The sequence below is a fragment of the Anas platyrhynchos genome, chromosome 7, assembly GCF_047663525.1.
Source record: "Anas platyrhynchos isolate ZD024472 breed Pekin duck chromosome 7, IASCAAS_PekinDuck_T2T, whole genome shotgun sequence".
Taxonomy (NCBI): Eukaryota; Metazoa; Chordata; class Aves; order Anseriformes; family Anatidae; genus Anas; species Anas platyrhynchos.
This window is the reverse complement of record NC_092593.1, coordinates 24,280,927-24,296,905: the sequence shown is the minus strand read 5'-3', so window position 1 is coordinate 24,296,905 and position 15,979 is coordinate 24,280,927. Positions and strand designations below refer to the sequence as shown.

General features: G+C 33.1%; 1 protein-coding gene across 3 annotated transcripts in view; it reads left to right on the top strand.

The window, feature by feature from the left end:
* TTN (titin) overlaps nucleotides 1-15,979 on the top strand; it is a 243,986-nt gene that overhangs the window by 101,797 nt on the left and 126,210 nt on the right. For all 3 annotated transcript variants that reach the window (XM_038182090.2, XM_072041024.1, XM_038182073.2), the window contains 24 exons: nucleotides 82-159; nucleotides 1,147-1,230; nucleotides 1,504-1,584; nucleotides 3,578-3,661; nucleotides 3,864-4,184; nucleotides 6,123-6,200; nucleotides 6,392-6,469; nucleotides 6,679-6,762; nucleotides 6,977-7,063; nucleotides 7,571-7,660; nucleotides 7,880-7,963; nucleotides 8,678-8,749; nucleotides 8,931-9,014; nucleotides 9,366-9,443; nucleotides 9,646-9,729; nucleotides 9,961-10,044; nucleotides 10,255-10,578; nucleotides 11,202-11,282; nucleotides 12,263-12,346; nucleotides 12,820-12,900; nucleotides 13,548-13,628; nucleotides 14,265-14,348; nucleotides 14,557-14,634; nucleotides 15,699-15,776. In XM_038182090.2, coding sequence (XP_038038018.1) covers nucleotides 82-159; nucleotides 1,147-1,230; nucleotides 1,504-1,584; nucleotides 3,578-3,661; nucleotides 3,864-4,184; nucleotides 6,123-6,200; nucleotides 6,392-6,469; nucleotides 6,679-6,762; nucleotides 6,977-7,063; nucleotides 7,571-7,660; nucleotides 7,880-7,963; nucleotides 8,678-8,749; nucleotides 8,931-9,014; nucleotides 9,366-9,443; nucleotides 9,646-9,729; nucleotides 9,961-10,044; nucleotides 10,255-10,578; nucleotides 11,202-11,282; nucleotides 12,263-12,346; nucleotides 12,820-12,900; nucleotides 13,548-13,628; nucleotides 14,265-14,348; nucleotides 14,557-14,634; nucleotides 15,699-15,776 — 2,442 coding nt within the window. The remainder of the gene's footprint in view (nucleotides 1-81; nucleotides 160-1,146; nucleotides 1,231-1,503; nucleotides 1,585-3,577; nucleotides 3,662-3,863; nucleotides 4,185-6,122; nucleotides 6,201-6,391; nucleotides 6,470-6,678; nucleotides 6,763-6,976; nucleotides 7,064-7,570; nucleotides 7,661-7,879; nucleotides 7,964-8,677; nucleotides 8,750-8,930; nucleotides 9,015-9,365; nucleotides 9,444-9,645; nucleotides 9,730-9,960; nucleotides 10,045-10,254; nucleotides 10,579-11,201; nucleotides 11,283-12,262; nucleotides 12,347-12,819; nucleotides 12,901-13,547; nucleotides 13,629-14,264; nucleotides 14,349-14,556; nucleotides 14,635-15,698; nucleotides 15,777-15,979) is intronic.

Genomic DNA, 15,979 nt, shown 5'->3' with positions numbered 1-15,979 from the left:
CATCTGATCATGTTAGCAAACTGTGATTAATTCAAAATCTTTTAAAATAAACATTTGTTTAATAAATAAATTTAATGCCAGCAGTGCCCAAGAAGACTCTGCCAGAAGAGAAAGTTCGTGTTCCAGTTTCACAGAAAGTGGCAGTTCCACCAGCTAAAGGTATATAAGTTCTTTTGAATGTAGAGAAGGCTTCTAAATATCAGATGTATGCATGCATCATATTCAACATCTGCCTGGTAATACAAGGCTCTCCCCAGGCTCTCCCAACTTGATTTTAAATTAAACACAGTTTTGTCATCTCCCTTGCAAAAAAAAATGCAGAAGGTAATAGAGAACAGTCACACACCTGCATTCCTTGCATTTTCTAAGCTACTAGTAACTTAATTGATTACACTATCTGCTTAAGAGCTTTGGAAAGCTGAATGAAGACATTTGCTCAGCGAAGACAATTTATTCAATAAATATCAACACATCCTAGGAAAAAACAATCAATATTTTATAACATTTTCAATATTCAAAGTGGAGGGTTTCAGACTTAGAAATACGTCTTCTGCTTCTGTGATTTTCTTGTATTTGAAAAGCTATTTTGTAATGTATACTTTATATGTTGTCTTTTGTGATTAAATAATGTTTCTGACGAGCCTGGAGACATCTCACCTTCATCTCCATCTTTGTATCTTCATGTTGTGTCAATATGCTGTTTGCTTTATGATGCGATTTGCATTTCTATTCTGTCTCTGTATTTCTTATTCTAATATTTTATGTATTATTTTAGTATCTTATAATATTAACACTTGATGATATTTTTGCTGTTACTAAACTTGCAAGGTCTTTCAAAGCATCAAATTTACCTAGGGAATTTTTTCTTGGAAAAAAAAAACAAACTAATCCTATACAAAATACTTAATGCATATATAGCTACTATGCATTAAAATTTCAGCTGATCATTTTCTCTGTGAATTAAATGTCTTTATCTTTGTATGTTCAGTGTAATTGTTGTGTTTATTGTAAGAGAAGTATCCTTGATATGTAAACATGCGCTATTTCCCCATAATTGTTTGCCCTTAATTCTTTTATATGAACTTTGTATGGAAGCGTGTTACTCCTTTTAGAATTTAGTATTCTTACAACTACTCTTTCTTAAAGTGCCAGAAGAGCCAAAGAAAATTATCAGAGAAGAAAGAGTATCCATTGCAGTTCCAAAAAGAAAAGTGTCACCACCACCAGAAGGTATTCCTGCCTATGGATTAATCTATGAACTAAAAGCTCAGAGCTTTAAACCTGCCACTGGCACGTTACTTAGAGTTCTACTGCCTCAGTATCGTCCCAAATGAACCTTAACAGTGCCTTTGAAAAACACTAGATTTTCCCCAATTACCCTGGGTGTGGGAGGTGTCATGAAATAATAATTAGTTTTCTAAGAAACACTTAATGGGGTATTTATTATTGTACACAATATTGCACCAGAGAAAAAAATGTTAAAGTTGGACTCTGTCTTTGAAGTACCAACAGAAGAAGAACACTGGGCTATGTCAGAGGAAGTATCCATTTCTCTTCACACAGAAGAGGAGATTTCATACACAGGTATGAACAGACTAAAAAGATTCTGTGTCCAAATTTACAAATTTTCAACTACTTAGCAAAACATCCCCCCAACCCCCCCAAAAAAAGAAAAAAAATAAAATAAAAACAGCCAATCATAAATTTTTGTCCTATGCAGATCACCAGTAACTGGTTTATCCCAAAGGTGTATCGTGTAGAGTACTAAAGGTACCCAAGGGATTCCAGAATAGCATTCCATTCTCACAAAAGTCTGAAATTTTCCCTCTTGGCTTATTGCTTTTGTCATAGTTGAAGACCAACCCTTTCACTAGCCCATCCTTTGCAAATCTTGCCACCTCTCAGACCTTTGAGGAAAAACAGGGCAGCCTTTTTCTTATTTAAATTAACATGCTTTCCTCTTCTGAAAAGAAAGTGTGTGTTTTCCTCTTCTGTGACAGCAATTTCCAACCTAAATCTGAAAGTCAAAGCAGCAGCCTTTACCTTTGCTCTGTTTACCAACTGGCTAAGACACTTAGCACAATCCCATGTATTGGACATACCAGTTCAATGGCTTTGAAGAAAGTCTCTTAATTCATTATCCTATTACTTTGGGTAACAGTCTATTGATTTATGGAAAATGAGTCACAAGATTCCTCATATTTACTACTTTCAGTCCTGTTGTTGGTGGTAAACATTATCAATCACTCTGAACATCGTCACACCAATGTGAAGTTAAATAATTTATTTAGTCTCTCTGTTGGAGATTTATGAAGGTAAAGGCAGATCATGATTATTATAAGGATAAAAGGGGAACTTTGTCTATAAGGCAGGAATAATATTCTAGTTCCTCTTGGAATAGAAGGATCAAAGCAAAAGGACATCAGATTCAACAGTTCTCCCATGGGATGCCAAAGAGAGGTGGTGTAGCAGGGACAAAACAATCAAAAAAATACATGACTTTCCTGACAAGGATACTGATGCACAATGCAGGTTTTGTAATCAAATCAACTGAAGTTACCAGGTCCAATCAGTTTTAGTTTAAGATTTCAAATGCACAAGTACCTGACCTTTACAATTATACATCAAGAGGGATTTTGCAAGAAAATCTTTAAGGTGGTGGTCAGTGTTCACATTGCCTTTAAAACTAACACCTTTTCTTCTGTTAAGAAAAGGCCAAAGTTATTATCTTAGCAAGCCCAGCTGTCTCCCAGATATTAAAATGCTAGAGTCATTTTTTTGTTCAGTTTCCTTTGATATTGGTCACAAAATCCCATGAGACCTGCCTCAGAAGACAAAACCTATGCACTGCTGCTCTAAAAAAAAAAGAATATGCTGCTTGAATATAGTGTGCATTCTTTCCTGAATAAATCTTACAAACTAAACATATTTGTATCAATCTTTTGGAAATTTTTCTGCCATTATAGGCAATGGTTGCTTGTCATGCCTGAATAAAGAGTCATTGTATAAAGCAATTGACAGAAGACAAACAATGCCTTCCCCATTGAACAATGAATTCTTTTGCCTTTAATTAGGTCAGAGCTCTTATCCATTGTCATCAACTCACACAGCATTTTTTTTCTATATGCTCCTTTTTCTTCATTTGGAGTTTCCTTTGCAAATTTTTTGTTGGCAGTGATTGAGACCTTGCTCTATTGCTGAGGGTAGTATAAGATGTCACTGTTGTGGATAATGGCAGCCACAGAGGACACACATGGAATTTAGTGATTTTGTAGCTGTTTGAATTTGGATTTTGAGTTCTGCACATCAGGAACCTTAAATCCACTGCTGGCAGCAGAGGATGAACAGGAATCATCTCTGATACTTACGTTGGAACCTTGAAATGTTTGCTGTTGTTTTATTGAATAGCAGTCTAATTGATTCCATAATTACAAGTCCAGTGTCAATATATGTGGTTGTCTTCTATGTATCAGCCATGTATTTGTAAGATATTTTTAATGTGTTTTGACAATAATATTTTTGCTCTTAAACACCACTTTTTCAAGTTATTAAATATAAATGTACTGTATTTTTTAAGTGCCTGATGTACCAGAGAGGGCTATCATTGAAGAAAGAGTACCAATTTCTCCTCCTAAAAAAATGCCAAGAGCACCAACCAAAGGTATACTGGATAGAGTACTGAAATATGATTTAAATGTTTTTTTGTGTCTTATATGTTCCATGTACAGAGAATAATACTGATTTGTTTTCTAAGGAATGTTTGTCCTTTAGTGTAATTCTTACTTGACAATGCTTGTGATCCTTAGCGTCAGTAAGATCTACATGCTAAATTTTAAGATTCTTTTCATTAATGTCTTTTTAAGTGCCTGAAGCACGCAAGACAGTTGTCCGAAAAGAAAAAGTGTATGTTGAAGTTCCTCAGGATGAAGAGGAAGAAGTTCCACAATATGAAGAAGTAACCAGATACGAGAAGGAAGTAATCCATTACAAGGAGGAAGTCCACCATTATGAAGAAGTTAGTCCCTATGAAGAAGTTCCTCAGTATGAAGTTTCTCAATATGAAGGGGAAGAAGTCACTCATTACGAAGAAGAAGCTGCTTTTTATGAAGAGGAAGTTCCTCCATATGAAGAGGAGGAGGTGGAAGCTCCCCAGTATGAACAGGAGGCTCCCCCACCAGTTAGAGGTATACTTTAATTTTAGAACTGTGTGAAGAAAAAATAGTATCTGTTCCTTCAGTTAATGTATCCAAGTTTTGTTTCATATGTTCCAGTTTGTTTACATCTTACTTTTTCCAAGGCATTTTATGAATAGAATATACTGTAGAAAACAAGCTGGGCTGCTATATGCCTACTCTTCACTTCTACATATTTAAATGTTCTATGTCATAAATGTTAGTTCCTCTTTACATAAATTCTGTATAATCCACTAAGAAAAAATAATTTAAATTTATCTTTTCCTTGTCTGAGATCAAATTTTGCTATCAGCCTCTGAAATATTTAGAATTGTGTATAAGAACTGTGTGCCATGAACAAAATTATTTGTATTGAGAAAATATGTGGGGTATTTGAAAATAAGTGATTTTGGAACACTAGTCTTTTTTACTTGCTCTCAGAAATGTTTGAGAAAATCTATAGTTGTTAGTATATTTATTTTTGAAAGGGAACAATATATTGTCATGGAACACAATAAAAGTTCTATTAAATCTAGTTTAAATCTCTTACATTTAGATGTTTTCCTTAAGGTTAATGTATATAGTGATGGTGTTAATTTTCACTACTTAGAGAGGACAACTAGCTTTGGTCTAGGTCTTGCTAATAAAGTTTTGCTTCATAAAGAGATAGGCTAACTATATCTATTTTTCCAAAATTATATAATCATCTAAGAGTACATAAAAGAGTATATTTTCCAGTCCTGATTCAAATCACATAGTGCTTCTTCTCCAAAGGGAAGTTCAGGATTTCTTTTGACTAACTAATGAATTTCAAAACTATTTTTAACATTGTTTGTACTAGAATTTTGATACATTGATTAGCACATTTTCATAGTAAAGAACAGGCCATGCTGCACACAGCAAAAGTGAAGTTTATCCCAAACAGGAAATATTAGGATTGGCTAAAGTTTTCTTGACTTTATTCTAGCAGTTAAGTTTAATTCGTACGTGCATCAATCTCTCTCCAGTATGCTCAGATCAAATGATTACTCTCCTATCATCATAAAACTTGTATGGATATTTGGGCATTTTGGAGGACAAAAACTGTTAAGATAAAGTTTAGTTGAAATTTTTGCCTCACTGTAATTAAAGGGAAAAAATCTACTTATTTCAGCATTCAGGATTTTATTTTATTTTATTTTAATTGAAGTACACCACTCATATACAATGTCCGTACCCACCAAATTGTGGTATAAACTGCTGGGTACTTGTCATATATTTATAGTTGTGTGTTAGAGTTAAATCAATTGATAAACTTGATCTGCTTGCTTTTTATATGTAGATAGCACTTGGAAAAATCTGAAAAATAAAATGTAATCAGCAATATATATTCAATATATACACAAAACCAGCTTATTCAACCTGATCAGATTAGCACATTACATGCCTGAGAAGTGCTAGGATCATAGCTCTGGGGGAAAATAAGGAGAAAAATAGTGAAACCATAAAGTATTTAATAAAATAAAGTATTTAATATAATTCAAGTAGGCTTTTATTGCAATCTTTGTTTTCATCCACTGTTAGCATTTTAATTTGCTCCAAAAATTAGAGGAAAAAATTAAATTTGTATTTTTGCAAGTTTCCCTGCTATAATTCTTCCTGATCTTCTTTAATAGCTGGTTCTAAAAAGTCACTCTCTGTCTTCTTACTCTAAGCAACAGATAAACCCTTGAAATTAAAACTTTTTTTTTTTTTTTTTTTTTTTTATGGTATTAGTGGCTGAGCAGGAAGAATGGGGTTACAAGCAGTAACCTGTTTTCTGTTTTATTTTGTCTTAGGGCTCAAACCATTTTAAATCATAACTGTATGTTTTGGTTATGTACTTGGGATTTGTGCTAGGGGTGCTTGCTTGCATTTATGTTCCTGTTGTTTTCCAAGTAAATACCTAAGATATTAATGGTATCTTTCAAGTGCCTGACGTGCCCAAGAAGGCTGTTCCAGAGGAAAAAATACCAATTCTGAAGAAAAAAGAAGCTCCTCCAGCAAAAGGTATATAATCTCTTGATGTTAGCAGACATTCTCTGAATTTGTAATTCACACTATATCTTAGATGCATTACTTTTTCTGTTCTTTTTGGAGGGGGCTCCGCATATGAAATATTTGTTCTGCTGTCTTTTTTGTTTTATTTCTGTTTTGAATAGTTTGTGGATTATGTTTTAATTAAAATAATGTTTTTGAAGTGACTGAGGTGCCGAAGAAACCTGCACCTGAAAAGAAGGTCCAAGTGCCAAAGAAAAAGGAAGCTCCCCCAGCTAAAGGTATAGCAACTTGTATTAGCTGTGATCAAAAAGGTCTTCTAGACTTTATTTATCTTCACTTATGTTAAACAATATGAAAGCAAAAGGATTATTGATCTTAAGAATGGTGGTCCTATGTGTTTGTGTTAAATTGTTTTGTGTCACTGGCTTTTATGTAAAGGTGTTTTAGCTGCTTATTCTAAACTCATTTTACAATAATATCTTTAAAGTTCCTGAAGTGTCAAAGAAACCTATGCAAGAAGAGCAGGTTCCTGTCCTTGTAAAGAAAAAGAAGGATATACCACCAGCTAAAGGTATATCAGCTCTTGCCTAAATGTTTGAAAAAAACAAAATGTTCTTTGTTCACCCTTCCTCTTTAATGTAATATGAAGAGTCTATTCTTGTTAGTTCATTTTGTCATTCCATTATATTGATTCGTGCCATTCATATTGATTCATTCAATTTTTATCAATTCTTTACACTGTGGTTCAAAAATGAAATTCTTAAACTGCAACTCTATTTTTAAAGTGCCTGAAGTACCAAAGAAACCTGTGCCAGAAGAGAAGGTACTTGTCCCAGTAACAAAAAAAGTGCAAGAGCCTCCACCAGCCAAAGGTATACCAATTTCTGATTCAACCAAGTCATTCTAATTTTATTTCTTTGGCTTTAGAAGACAGCAAGTAACAAACCCATTCCTCTTCACTGTATTGTGACTGTTATGAGCATTTCTTTTTGTCATGGGTGATGCACACTTATTCTGTGCTTTGAAAATGTCTGTATCTGTGTCTTACTATTGTCTGTCTTTTTTTGGAGAGGAACAAAAGATAATTGTTATTTACATATCTGAATTATTTAAATGTACATGCTGTTTCAAAAACAGCTGCTCCAGAAGATAAACAATATTTATCTTCCAGAGATAAACATTAAACAGCTATTCTCTTCTCATAAGTGAACCCGTGGACAATGTTTCTTGTTGTTTCTGTATGATTGTTATTAGAATTTCACTGAAGTATCATAGCAGTTTGTGATGAATGTACTTGATAATTTAAACTCTTCATCTTCTGTGTAAATCATCCGTCTGCTTAATCTTCTTACAACTAAATACTATCTTTGAAATGACAGAAGTATCGAGACCTCCCCCTGAAGAGGTACCTGTTTTTGTTCCTGAGGAGGAGGAAGAAGAGGAAGCTATTCCAGAGATACCAGCAAAAGGTATAGCATTTCTTCCTGAAAATTACCAAAGAGCTCTGTCCAGTTTATTAAAAGACCTTCATCTCTGTTAGTTGTTTTAAGATGGATGTAAATCTTAATTATCTTTTTGAAGTGAGTTTTCTTCGTCTTACGGGTTTTTGTGATCATTTTCCACTTTTTTAGTAGTTTTGATGCTCTAAATATAATTGAAATTTTCTTATCAAAACAATATCTTTAAAGTGCCAGAGGTGCCCAAGACAGCTGTCCCTGAAGAAAAAGTGCATGTTGCAGTTCCCAAAGTAAAGAAAATTCCTCCAGCTAAAGGTATATCACTTTACAGTGTGTACAGATAATTCTGCTTCCTTATATTTTCATATTTCAAAGAAATCTCCTTTTAAAGATCAATTTATAGTCATTCAAAGTCAGATCCTTGGTTCTAGCACAGTTTTGCTTCCCAGCAAGCAGTACTAGATTGCAGATAGGGCTTGATTTTTCATTTTGTTCTAGACTTTAATCAGAACTCATGTTCCCAAGGAACAATGATTAAATGACGTTCCTGGAATAATGTCCTATGGTACTTTATCTCAAAATTCTTCAATTCAGAGAGATCTTTCCGACATGCACCTTGAGAATGCATGTTAAAATTTCAAGCCTATTAGCTAAATTTATACAAAATAAAATGAAAGCACATTGGACTCTGTAAATAACCAGAAAATGGACCCTGTCAGCAAACACTGACAAGTTTTTACGTTAAAAAATTAGACTAAAAATCTTCAACAACCTCTCATTTGTAGTATATGTTGGTTATACAGTTGCCAATGATTATATGTAATTAAGAATTGGGCAAAAGAGCTAACCCTCATGTAATTCTTATAACCCAATCGCATTTTGCTATTCTTAAGGAAAGAATGAAAAATAATGAATTTAGTTTGCCTCATGTTTATTAGTGTTGTTAGTTTAAAGTTGGTGTCCTTGTGTTTTGTGTTGTGATGTTTTCTTTGGGATGTTGCACGAGTAAGTTTTTTAATATCTTTAAAGTGCATGAGGTGCCACAGAAAGTTGTGCCTGAAGAAGAGGAAGCTTTTCCAGAGGAAACTGTACCAGGAAAAGGTACAACATCTCTTCCAAGTTACCCATGTAATCTTTTGAGTTGATTAAAATGCTTCTTTATTTCTTTTTCTGTGTAAACCTTGATGATCTTATCAGGGTGTTTGTGATCTTGTTTCATGTTTTTTAATGTTTTTGGTGCTCTGAAGTTTTAAAATTTGTTTGCAAAATAATATCTTTAAAGAGCTGGAGATTCCTAAGAAACCAGTCCCAAAAGAAAAAATACCTGTACCCACTCCTGAGAAGCTGGAGCTTCCTCCATCAAAAGGTACATAAATTAATAACTAAGAAAACAATCTGTGCTGTTAGTCTCATTCTCTAGCTATATTTATTTTATATTGTTTGTTAATGTTATTTTTGTGTCCCTGCTGTCTTTCTGTATTGATGTCTCAGAATACCTGTCTGATTCCTGGCAAAAATTAATTTCTGAAATGCTTTGACTTGCTCATGAAGTCTCACATTGATATAAAATGTCTTTTTATTTCAATTTCTTTTTAAAATACTTTAAATACGTTCTTCAAATCAGTTGTTTCATTATGTATGTATGTATGTTGTCTTCTGTTGTCTTTCTAATATTACTGGTAAAGGACATTCTAAAAAGAAAATAATATCTTTAAAGTGCCTGAGATGCCTAAGAAACCTGTTTCTGAAGAGAAAGTACCTGTTCCTAAAAAGGTGCCAGCTCCACCAGCCAAAGGTATTTCAGTTTGTAAATGCTGTGTCATTAATAGATAATACTCTTCATACAAGTTGACCTTAGCACGAGCCTTAGTATGTCTGTCTTGCATTATATTTGTCACAACACTGTAAGTTTTTGTTCTGCTGTTGGTAAGCTTCTTGGTTTGTGTTTATTTAAAAACTATGCAACAAGTACACTGAAGTCAGTCATATCTTTAAAGTATCCAAGGTGCCTAAGAAAGTTGTTCCTGAAGAGAAGGTAACTGTTGCTCCCCCTAAAAAAGTGGAAGTTCCTGCTGCAAAAGGTACATATGTTCCATAATGTTGTTAATATATATGCTAAAATACTTTTAACCTTCTTCGTTCTGACTTTTGTCATTGTTATATAAGATTTCTGCTCTAATTTATGTCAAAAATCTTCAGTATCAATGTTTGCATTGTAAAACCATAACACTGCTTATTGTGTTTGTTTTTGTTTTTACTTATACTGCTTTAAGTTTTCATTTTAATTGCTAAAAGAAAACCATATCTTTAAGTCCCTGAGGTGCATAAAAGAGCTGTTGCAGAAGATAAAGTACCTGCTGTTGTCCCAAAACCCAAAGAACCAGCACTAAGTAAAGGTACAAATATTTTTCTTAATCACATTTTTTTTTTCCTCTTCACTCCTCAAATCTTTTAGAATATATATACTGTTTCAGTAGCACGTTCTTATATTTTAAAGTAACTTATGCTTGTGGTTATCAATCACATTTTCTGTTCTCTGTGGATGGTCTTGAACAACTGTAAAGAATATTATTGTAAAGTTATTAACAATAATACTGTCTCTAAAGTGCCTGAAATATCCAAGAAACTCATCCAGAAAGTCCCTGCTCCTGCAGTGGAGAAGTATGAATATACATATGAGGAGTATGAGAAGTATGAGACATACGAAAGTATTGAAGAGTTTGAGAAGGTTGAGGAATATGAAGAAATTGAAGCATATGAGGAACCTGAAGAACCTGAGGGATATAAGGAGATTCAGGAACAGGAGTATGAAGAGGAAGCTGAGGAGAAGGAAGATATCTATGAGAAGTATGAGTTTAAGGAGAAGGAAGAGATCTATGAGAAACATGAGGAGGTTTACGAGGAGACTTACAAAATCCCACCAGCTATAGGTACATCATGTCATGATTTCTTTATTCTTATCATTGTTTGTTGAGTTTCCAGATGCTGCTTAAGCCTCCGTCTTTATATATTTCCCCATTTATACACCCACGTATGTCTGCTGCTGGTGATGATACATCCATTCAAAAGTTGTTTCCTACGCTTTCCTAAGGAATTCTTCCCTTCAAAGTGGAATAGAAAGATTCCCCATCTGACTGACAGAGCTAGTGTAGATATGATACAAGCAAAGTAAGTTATAATTTTCTGGTGCAGTTGAGATTCAGTCTGGATTCAACACTTTCACGTGTCAATGTGTTTCTTTTTCCCAGTTTAGCTCCAATGAGTTACAGAGATGTTAAAACTCATGTAGGGCCTTCCTTCTTATCATTTTTACGATTACAGCATCATAGGATCCCTCATGCCAAACAGAAATTGCATCCAAAATGCACCAGAAATATGTACACTGAAATTTCTTAGCTTTTGTTGCTCAAGATCTGAGTCAAATGTCTGTTCTTCTGGCTCTGCATATATTAGTTGATTCTTCTAAAATGAGTGATTGCTCTGCTTGATGTCTTTGCGTCTGTTGTAATTCCTCATAAATAACTTAAAATCCATAATTAAATATTTCTTAAAGTGCCTGAGGCGCCTAAAAGACCTCTGCCAGAAGAAAAAGTACCTGTTCCAGTTGCTAAAAAAGAAGCTCCTCCAGCTAAAGGTATGCAAGCTATAAGATAAATTTGAAAACACAGCCCTCTGTCTTCTCAGAACACTCAATCTAGTAGTCAAATCAAAATAGATTTGACTACTAGACCCTTAACTTTCTTTTCCAATGCAGTGAAAGACTGGGATTAACATACTAAAAAGAGAAGTAAATACTTCTTAAATGAATCAAAATTTGGACAAATTACATGCATTGTGATGGCAAAGGAATTGTGAGAAGGACCTCCACTATTTAGTAGTTTACATGAGAATGTAAATTACATTTTTTATCTAATGATTGAAAACAAGCAGATGTAAAAATTAATAAAAGTCCATTGAGTTCAAAGTCTATGTCAGTTAAAATCTAGTTTCCCATCAAATCCCCAAAACCAAGGACTTTCTTCACCCTAATTACAGGCTGGAGCATGCAATTAGGGTGAAGAAAGAACACATATAATGTTAATATGTGTTCACTGTATCAGTCTTTATAAAAGCTAAGGGTCATGAATATAAATTGTCAGTGTATGTTAGTAGAGTTCCTGTACTAGTCCAGAGTTCTGTAGTTTTCTTTTCAGAGCACTTAATTTGCCAGAAACTCATCTTGCACTCATTTTTTTTAGCTGTTTCTCATTCGAATTGACAGAATGAAATCAGTGGGAAGGGGCTTAATTTTTACATGATGACTTCGAGTTAATTTATAGGAAATGATAACTTTACCATATTCCCAGATGGTATTAATACAGCTGACAGTCCATAAAGCCTGATTATTAAGGCGTATCCTGCTCAAATGTTCGCCAAACAATGAGTGTGAATCCAAGCAAAATAGCTGAGATGTGTGGCCTTCAAGGTCACCACCCAATAGCAATGGCAATACAGCGTATTTTGTATTTTTCTAACTTCTGTGGCTCTTTGCATTGCTTGCTTCTTGTTTACCTTTTATTCTTACCTAATATTAATACTGCAAAAATTCTTAAAAACACAACAATATTTTTAAAGTGCCAGCAGTGGTGAAGAAGCCTGTTCCAAAGGAAAAAGTACTACCTGCTGTTCCTAAAAAGGAAATGATTCCACCAGCTAAAGGTATATACTTCCTCTGCGTTGTCCTCACAAATCATGAACTCTGATTTCAGTCTTTTGTCCTCATTATTTGTTGAGAAACATGTGTCTGTTTTATGTCTTCATGGTGCTTTTTCAGCTGTTTGTGATTGAGTCTTTTTTGCCTGTTTATGTCATTTTTTGAAAATATGTAAGTTGGGTTGAAAAATGTGTGTTCTGTCTTTAAGATACATATGAAAGAAGTTCAGAAAGAAAGAATATCTTTGGTCATTGTGAAAAGGAAGCAGTTTCCATCATCCAAGACTATGGCTGTCTTTCACTAAAATGTTTTTAATGTAATTCTTCAGTCTAATCTTCAAAATTAACATAGATATTCTTTCAGGAAGCATTTAATCCGTTGTTGCTTCATCAATCTGTCTTAGATTTGTTAGATTTGTTCTTCTTTCTAACTTCTTCCAAGAGATTTAAAAGCCCTAAAAGCAAACAATGTCTTAAAGGGCTGGCTGTTCTCAAAAGACCTGTTCCTGAAGAAAAGAAACCTACGCATGCAGCTGAAATAGAAGTTCCACCAAAGAAAGGTAGAACCTTTGATATGAGATTTTACAGAAAGGAAATATTTGCATTGTTTACCCCAACTAACACCTTCTAAAAGAATCCTAAAATTCTTTAGGCCATGACAAGGATATAATCTAGTCTCTAACTGCAGATTCAGCTCTGAGTGATAAATTGAATGCTCTTAGGCAAACATTTCATACATGTGCTATACATGTGCTAGATGGTAAATACACTGATTTATGAAAGAAAATGTGATGAGAACGTATTGCTACTTACACCATCTGTACATAAAAGCTTCAGTGCTTTTATTTTTGTGATGTAGTTGTAAATTCAATTTAAACTGGGAGTTGGAAGCAAGTATAATGGTCATGATATTCTGAGAATTAATACAGCAAGAGCAAGTAAGTTTAAACCAAAAAAGCTGTTATAAATACCAGAAGGAAATATCAGCATGAAAATGCAGAGAGAAAAGCAAATGGCTTATTCTCTTTTAGAGCAAAAACAATGAATTTTCTACATAATTCATTGTTCTAGACTGTATATCTTTCATCAAAATGCACAGTATTTGGGCCATTAAAAAACCTTAGTTTTCTAGGTTTATTTCTGTTTGAGATTTTAGAAGTTGAAAAATATTTTGAGGTTACTAAAAAAGGGATAATATCTTTTCAAGTTCCTGAGGTTCATAAGAGAGCTGTCCTTGAAGATAAAGTATCCACCTTTATCGTTGAAGATGAACCTACTTTGTATGAAGGTACATCAGTGAAATACCTACCAAGAAGTAAACTGCAGAGATTCATGTTCTAGGTTGTTTTTTAAAACATGAGACGTTTTCAGTGTGTGTATTTTTTTTAGTTATTTAAAAGTAATTTCTATGCATGTTTTTGAGACCTTCTAACCCCAACATTTATAGTTTAACATTTTTTTAGATGTTCATTTCTTTCTTCTTGTTGGGTGAAAAAAGCATAAGAGAGAAACTAAATTTCTGATCCAGGAAAACACTTCAGCCATATTAGAACAAAAAAATGGACTAAAGTAGATGTTGGCTTAAAAACCATCCTGAGTATGTCTTAGTTCTCCATGTTACATGGGACATTGTATTTGAATTGAGATTCCCATTTCCCCATCTGGAGTTAATTATCTATATCCCAACTCAAAATTAATTAAGACAACTAACTAGAAAATTAAATGAAATATTTTTGAAAAATTGTATTATACTAATTGAGAATGATCACTTCTAGCAATAGTAGGTAAATGATCAGGCTGAAATGAGATATTTATGTTCAAACAGGTCTTTGTCCATATACATGTCTGTGCATTATAAGTTGTCTTTCTAATTTTGTCTTGTAAATAATATTAAAATCTGTAAAATAAACTAATATCTTTAAAGAGCCTGAAGTTTATGAAGATCTTCCAACAGAAGAAAAACTCCCTGTTGTTATTCCTTGTAAACCAGAAGCTCCAGCAGCTAAAGGTACAGCAACTATTCAAACAATATATAAAGTGATGTGTACCCTACAAATCAGTTATTCATTGTCATCATTCCATCTGTGCTCCAGTCAGCTATTTAATGTGTTCATTCTAATGTTTCCTTAGATACTATGTGCTTATCATTGCTTCTTTGTTTTGTTACTTACATTTTGTTATATGATAATGTTCTTAAAAATGTAATATCTTTGAAGAACCTGCAGTGACAAAGAAAACTGTCCCATTTAAGAAAATACCTGCTGCTGTCCCTAAAGAAGCTCCTCCAACTAAAGGTAGATGATCTCCAAATGATTTTTTTTCTATTCTCACAAAATTGAGGTACTAAGAGGTACCTCATGCTTGATTTTTCTGAACAGCATTATAAAGTGCTTTATACATACTGTTTTCTCCCCTTTGATTTCCTATTATAAAAGTAATTTATTTGTCTGAGGAGAGAGCATGTATACAGGGAGGTCAGAGATGAAAAACGTATAATCATTTTGCAAATACAAAGAAATCCAAATATTTCATCAGCTTTCTTCGTATGTTAAACTAATGAATGAGCATCATTCAGTAAAACAAATGAATGTTTGTGTAAATTCTTATTTTTGGCTTGTGTGAGGGACTGCTCAAACATTAATACATTTTGCATCAAGAATTTAAAATTTAAACAGACAAATTTATGCAACTACTCCCCCCTCTCAATAAATAAATAAATAAATAAATGAAAATTAGTAGACAGGTAATTCATTACAGGCCCAGGGATTAACCTTATATTTTTTAACTTCTTGTCATATTCCATTTCCCAAACTACATTCTCTGTTGCTATTAAAAAAAAAAAAAAAAGCCATTACAGAGCTTGTTCCTGAAGCACTTTTTCCAGTCATGTCAGGGGTTCTGATAAAGATTAGGTTAAGACTTCAATTCAAAAAAAAAAAAAAAAAATTCAAAAACCCCACAAAATAATTTTATAGAAACATAATTTTGTAATATACAATTCCAGTGTTGAAAAACTATGACAAAATATTTGATTAACTTCACTGGAGTTTTGCTTTGCCTTTTTTAGGTAATTTTGAATTTTCAAAAAAATAAAAACATTTTAATTGACAAAATTCCTAAAGGTTATTTGATAACAACAACAACAAAAATTATTATCCTTTCAGAGAAGAGAAAATTCAGACCTGTAAATGTTAGGAGTTCCAAAAACAGAGAAATGCATGAAGTTAAGTTGCCAAGTTGTATTCACAGTTTAATAACATATATTTTAATATTTTTCTAGTAGCATTTTTTATGGTTTTACAAAACTGTAATACTTATTTCCTACTGCAAATTTGTAAAATAAACCAATGTTTTTAAGTTCCTGAAGTACCAAAGAAAGATGTCCGCAAAGAAAAAATACCTCCTGCTCTATCAAAAGAAGCTACGCACCTTAAAGGTACAAGACATTCTGACTGGGGTTTGAATGATAAAAGATATGTTTTCATGTGTATATCTTTAATGATTTTGAGAAAATTCTACGTATCATAACCTAAAGTGTAGTTAGCAGCCACTGTATAAAATTAATAAATAAATTATAAAATATAATATAATTTAAAATATAATATAAAATATATAATTATATATATTATATTATATATA